This window comes from Hordeum vulgare, chromosome 3H (assembly GCF_904849725.1).
Source record: "Hordeum vulgare subsp. vulgare chromosome 3H, MorexV3_pseudomolecules_assembly, whole genome shotgun sequence".
In the NCBI taxonomy this organism is placed as follows: Eukaryota; Viridiplantae; Streptophyta; class Magnoliopsida; order Poales; family Poaceae; genus Hordeum; species Hordeum vulgare.
Window position 1 is genome coordinate 572563597 of NC_058520.1, and position 6873 is coordinate 572570469.

General features: G+C 41.8%; 1 protein-coding gene across 1 annotated transcript; it reads left to right on the top strand.

The window, feature by feature from the left end:
• Positions 1–495: 495 nt before the first annotated feature.
• Positions 496–4419, top strand: LOC123445219 (E3 ubiquitin-protein ligase COP1-like). The gene is made up of 5 exons (XM_045122177.1): positions 496–718; positions 1413–1791; positions 1913–1991; positions 3655–3788; positions 3875–4419. Exons 2-5 carry the CDS (start codon positions 1459–1461, stop codon positions 4109–4111), a joined length of 783 nt encoding a protein of 260 aa, XP_044978112.1. The 5' UTR covers positions 496–718; positions 1413–1458; the 3' UTR covers positions 4112–4419.
• Positions 4420–6873: the final 2454 nt, after the last annotated feature.

Consider the following 6873-nt stretch of genomic DNA (forward strand, 5'->3'; position numbering starts at 1 on the left):
CACCCAGACGGGTCCTTCTTCCTTACCTTCACCGCCATCGTTGCTCCTGCATAGACGACATTTTTGTCCGATGACCCTAATCACGCCGGGCTCACCGCCGCACAAGCATGGTGACACAAACTTGGCCTTCCGCAAAAACCACATGGACTTCAAGGAAAAGTAAGACATTTGTCTCTAAGATAATTTCCATCCATTTTACCTTTCTTGTGTTGGTTTACCTTTTATTAGGCGTCAAGATTTTTTTTTCTAGGGGTAAGCAGAGCTTTATACTAACATCGTAATCCACAGAACGTCAAGATTGGTAAGAAAAGCTGGAGAATTTCCATCTGCGGCGACAAAGGCCAAGAAAGGCAACAGGATAGGAAGGAAAAAAAAAACCGTGATACTCGCATCTCACGCGGTGGTTGTTGAGCGGACCGGCCCATAGCGGCCGGTGGACCGAGCCTTGGATGGGCCTACAGCTTCCAGTCCAGTGCCCACCGAGCGCAGTGATGAGGAGGAGCTGGCCGGGACGCCTCTCGCGGGTCCAGTCCACAATTTTTTTCTCCGCATAAATCATCCTCCGTCACCGGCGGGGTGAGGGAGACGCGGTCGGCGGGGCGAGACGCCAGAGACAAACCCAACGGAGTTTCCCCCCTGCCGCCGACCCCAAACCCTAGCCGCTCCTCCCAGCCCCAGCCGCTCCTACCGACCCCAGCCAGCCGCCGGAATTCTCCTGGTAATTTCCGTGCCCCAACCAGCGACTCCCGTACCCTCCTGCGCTGCGCGTCGTGGTATCTTTTCTGAATTTTGGGGTAATCGTTCGAGCCCGGTCTCGGATCGAGGCGGGGGACGGGCGAGATGTTGAAACCGTGCTCGGATTCACTGGATTTAGATGGATTTTCGAGGGAGGCACGGGGTTTTGGGGTCGAATTTTGGGGATTTTTCTGTCCATGCTCATGGGGGTTAGGGGTGGTGGTTGGGGAAAGGGAGGAAAGGATTTTTTTGGCCGCCCTTTTTTGGATGCGGTGCCCGGGGCTTTAGGGGTCCGGGCTCAAAGGCACCTTTTGGCGAGGTTTGATTGGGTTTTTAGGGTTTGCTTGTTGGTTGGAGTCGATTCGATGGAGGGGAGGGGAGGGGAGGGCATGGAAATATTAGATGTTTGTATTTTCTACATCTCCATGTACTTTATCTCCATCCAATTGTGTATATGTGCGCCGATTTTCTAGGAAAAGGGTGTTGGGTGGTGGGGATGAGGTGGCCAATTTTTGCCACTTTTGGTCCACAATCTAACCTCTTTGCTGCTTTGAATTGTGTAGATTCGTCCAGACATGCCTTTTCAGGAATAATATTGCATTTCTTTTATTTGTTCATTGATAAACAGATGAATTGTGACTGTATTTGATTGCAAAGTTTTGTTAACTTGCATACAGGGGGCTCTATTGGCTTTCCTCAAGCCTGTGGCTTCATCGCGGCAGCATGAGCTCTGCTGGTTCTGCAAGGATTCCAAAGAGGAGACGAACTACCAAGGCGTCGGAGGCTGCAGACCGACAACTTCGGGAGCGACAGTTTCCGGACCTGAACTTGCTTCCAGTGGTTGAAGCACTCAATACTGGGGGTTCACTCTCCATTAATGAGCCTGTCTCACACAGGCAGCCCCCTCCTATGGTGGTTAGCCTGGGTTACGAGACCACACAGGTTGTGGTGTCATCTGCTGCTGCAGGGTCAAACATTGGCATGAATAGTTTCCCCATCAACGTGGAAGTGATTGATGATGATGTTGCGATTTATACCTCAGGGCCGCCCCCTCAAGTATGTTCGTTATGCTTGCTTCTAATCTATGTTCGCATTATTGCCAGTTTCAGTTGCATTATGATTGTTTGATAAGTAGCATCAAGTATCTGATGATATTTTTGTTCACTTTATGTTTCAGGCAAGGCAACAGTCGTCCAGGACAGGACCTATCACTGTGATAATAGATGATGATTCTGAAACTACTGCTGGACCAGCAGGTATCCCACAAATCATCTGAACCGTACTGTTTGTAGTTGGATGTGAACATACATGTGTTTTTATATGAATCAGTTATACTTTTGTTCTATTCTCTACAATACTGTCGTGAAGATTTTGTTTATGTCCTGTAGGATTTGCATGATAACATTGTGCAAGTTATCAGACTTTGACTGTTTAGCGTGCAAAGTAGTGTCCGCCATCTATAGTAGGAATAAATGAAGTCTTCTGCTTGCTCGATGTATCATCTCATCTATGGACCTGGGGAGGCTATTTATAATGTCAAATTAAATGGAGGTGTTGGGGCTTGTAATGCGCCATGTTTTCCTATGTGCTCTATCTGAGTGCAAGACCCAACATATACCATCTTTTTGTTTTAAGGACTGGGTTTGGCGCCTCTTTTGTTGTTTCAGTGGGTTCATATACCTTATAATTGCAGCTGTCACTAGACAGCTGTATATTTACTTGGTGGCCATGCCGCCATGGCAGTTGAAAGGTGAATTTGGGTACTCCCACTTTATATTGATGTTAGTTGTCATGATCTGATGGTTGATATTACTTTGGCCTCCTAGAGGTGAACGATCACCACCAGTCATGGACAGGTTAATATGGACATCATACTAGATACTACAACAAACAAAGAAGCAATGCAGTTAATATTATCATTAGAGCACACAGTGGTATACAGGGAAAATTATAGTTAGGAAAATCTGTCTTGTTTTCGGAAAAGAATTAGACCCCACAGAGATTACCAGGAGTCCTCGTTTCCACAAATGGTTGAAGCAGGGACCCAAATCTAGGCTTGCACATTCCAAGTTCCTGCCCTTGCTACCACAAGATTTGATTGTTGTGTGTTGGGCATCAAAACTGCTTATAATATAGCTCTGAACTTGGGATAAGGAAAAATAATCTTGTATGAAGTTTTCCATGATGCTTGGTGAAATTGTTTACATGAAAAGCAAATGGTGGGGGGAGTCCAACTTAGACACCCCCACCATTTGTTTTTCATGTATTTTCATTGCCTTACACGCCCTATCTACAAAAGAAGTGTTTTATGGTTGCCATTTACATTAAAGCCGACTATAGCGCAGGTGGCTAGTATGCACTCTGCTCTACATAGAGGAGGGAAGGTTGGGGGTTTGACTTCACCATGGATCGTTATTAGGGACGAAAACATCCTTTTGGCTTGTATCCCTGCTTTTGTTCACTTCCTGAATTGATCGTACCAACTGTTTGTTCCATTTTGTTTGTCGGGTTGGTGGTTTGCTCTGTTTCTTAAGAACGTTCTGTAGCAGCCTTTCTAAAAAAAGAATCCTGTATCTTATGATTTAATATTTGACATATGTTCCAACCATCTCTAAGTTCTGTACCATTAAAAAATTTGTATGCTGCATGAAAGTTCTGTTAGCGTCAAATCTCTTTAGATTTACTTAGTTTTCCCTTTTTGTTTGGTATATGGATTATCAACTAGAAATGGATATTGACGGCCAGTCTCGTAGTATCAGCCAATATTCTTGTATGAAGTTTTCCATATTCAGATATAGAAATATCCTGTCTCAGAACTTTATGCTGTAGGCAGATGTATATTTTCTTTATTTTTTTCCTAGTTTGCCTTCTTGACCGTCTTCCCATATATTAACATTGTCTCTGCTGCTTTTGTTCCAGGGGAAGCTCTTGATGAGCATGTGAACACTCTGCTGTCTCTGGGAATGAACCCGAGGCACAATCCCTCGAGAGCACAACCCAACACTGACCTTGTAATAAACATAGTAGACATACCTGAGACCAACAACACACCGGTAAGAACTTGTGCGCTGTACTTCATTAACACTGTGACAGATTAGCACCATACATCAGTTTTCTAAAGCTTGCTTAAACACTGCAGCCCAAGGTGGCCCAGGCTGCCCCTGAACCTGTGAAGGAGATCCCAAAGGAAACAAAGTTCAGCTGTCCAGTCTGCATGAATGAGCTGGTCAATGCATCATCGACCATCTGCGGCCACATCTTCTGCCAGAAGTGCATCAAGGCCTCCATCCAGGCTCAGAAGAAGTGCCCTACCTGCCGGAGGAAGTTGACCATAAGCAACTTCCACCGGGTCTACCTCCCGATGGCAGATAATTAAAACTTATCCAGCCATTCTTGGAGCATTAGAGCCGATGGCAGATAACTAAAACCTATCCAGCCATTCTTGGAGCATTAGAGCCGTGGCAGCTGTGACCCTTTTTTGGCACCGGCATTGTGGTGATTGTATCTGAGCTATTCTTCACAGGGTCATCATGAACAATCAGTTTTCCCCCCCAACAATTTAACAAGTGCTTGAGACGTGATTACCAATCTGCATACATGGTGCTAGTGGACACCGTTAGTTAGTTGTTCCTTGTGGAAAGTGGAAACCTAAATTCAGACCGGTATATGTTTGCTGTTCAGGTATATGTTTTTTTTTCTTCTGCATAACTCTAGAAAATGTTTGTGCTCGCTGCCACCTAAATTCAGACCCATTGGGTCTGTATCCTGTCACACCAACACATAGTTGTTGCTGGGAATTTCTTGAAAAGAAAAGTTGTTTCTGGGCTTGAAACTCAAAAGTTTTTTCATCATAAGAGGGTGCCTGGCCGGTATCATACAAGTTTAGGCCTTATTTGGAGTGCAGGAATGTACTCCCTCCAAATAGTTAAGGTAAAATTAAGAATAGGAAGATACATTGGGAATAAGCATAGTTATGGTAAACAATCTACGAATGGTAAACATAGAAAAGAACTTTCAAATCTGTACTGCTTGGAATGCAGGAATTTAGAGACCACATGAATCCTAGTAGGTATGATTAGATCACGGACAAATTAAGCTCGTGTCTAGAAAATAAAAACATCCATTAAATTTGGTCCAAGCTACCATTGAGTTCATCTCTTTGCCATCTCCAAACAAGCATCTCTGCCATGTCCTTTTTTTGATAGTGAAGATTGTCGTCCTTTAGGTGGGACACTGGCATGTTAGGAGTTTTCGCCTCATAGAAAAGAATGATCGACCAAATATAGCACTAACTAGAAGGACTGTGCGTGCTTTGTTGTGCGTTAGATTTAAAAAACTAATCACTATTAGAAAATATAACGCATATTACTTTTTTAAAAGTCAAACCTTTTAAAGTTGATTAAGTTTGTAGATAATATATCAAAATTCATAATGTCAAATAGTTGTGATTAGATTCATCGTTAAATGAATTATCACATTTTTTTATTTAATATTGTGAATGTTGATATTTTGCTCTCATCTTGGTCAAAGTTGAAGAATTTGACTTTTCAAAAAACTAATGCTCCTTATATTTTGAAACTAATGAAAACTTTCATTTGATGTGTAGGGGAGATGACATAATGTGTTTTATTTTTATTTATATAATTCGGTAATTTGATGGGTATTTCGTGGTGTGATTTTATATTATATGTTAATCAACCTTATATATGTGAGAAAAATTCTAGGTCGACAACTGCATGGACGTGATTGAAATGTTTTTATAGATCGGTTGCTATTGATTGATTTGAAAAACTGTTAGTTCGGTCAAAATTGTAAACCAAACCCATTAGAAAGCATAATGTGTTTGTGTAAAGAATTGAACGGGAGTTTTGGAAAACTATTGACCTGGTCAAAATCGAATGACCCAATTTTAGTTGAAGTCTTGGAGACTTCAATTAAATGTGACTCTTGAAAATAAAAGAGTATAATGTGTAAAGTTATAAATAAAATAATAAAATAGAGAAGCTTTGATAAATTATTGACCAGGTCAAAATCAGGTGTCACAATGTCAATTAAAGATCTCAATTGAATGTGGGCTCTACAATTCTATAAAGATTAGTGTTATAGTATATATATTGTTTGAGAAAATAAGATTCTTGATTCAATGATGATAGGGATCTGCCATTTTATACAACAGGAGGAGACGCGATCATCCAAAGGGATGTGTCGGTTCCAGGAAGAAAAGAGAGAGAACCGTCGTTGCGGGAGGAACCGCTTGACGGTTGGGCAAGGGGAGATTTTCCCCTAATTACACAATTAGTTTTAACACTCCCCCTAATCTACACTTGACCATGTGGAGTTATCTTCATGATTGTCCGGGAATCTTTATCATCTCAAAAACTCTTCTTCAAAAATTCTTCATAAAGACTTTGATGTGAACCTGAAACGTAAACTCACAAAGAGATAGCACAATGTGATGTTATTTGAACAAGGGTATCTCAAGAATAAACTCCCCCTGTTGCCTGCAAGTCTCTAAGTCGTCGCATACCAATTCCGTGAACATATTTCTGGAATGTTGAGTTTGGTAGAGACTTAGTAAACAAATCAGCAAGGTTGTCACATGATTTGACTTGCAGAATGCTTATTTCCCCGCTTTTCTAAAGATTGTGGGGGAAAAACCATTTAGGAGAAATATGTTTAGTGATATTGCTTTTGATATATCCTGTCTGCATCTGTGCAACACATGCCGCATTATCCTCATAGATAATGGTGTTGGAAATATGCCCTAGAGGCAATAATAAATTAGTTATTATTATATTTCTTAGTTCAAGATAATCGTTTATTATCCATGCTATAATTGTATTGATTGGAAACACAATACTTGTGTGGATACATAGACAAAACACTGTCCCTAGTAAGCCTCTAGTTGACTAGCTCGTTGATCAAAGATGGTCAAGGTTTCCTGGCCATAGGCAAGTGTTGTCACTTGATAACGGGATCACATCATTAGGAGAACCATGTGATGGACTAGACCCAAACTAATAGACGTAGCATGTTGATCGTGTCATTTTTTTGCTACTGTTTTCTGCGTGTCAAGTATTTGTTCCTATGACCATGAGATCATATAACTCACGGACACCGGAGGAATGCTTTGTGTGT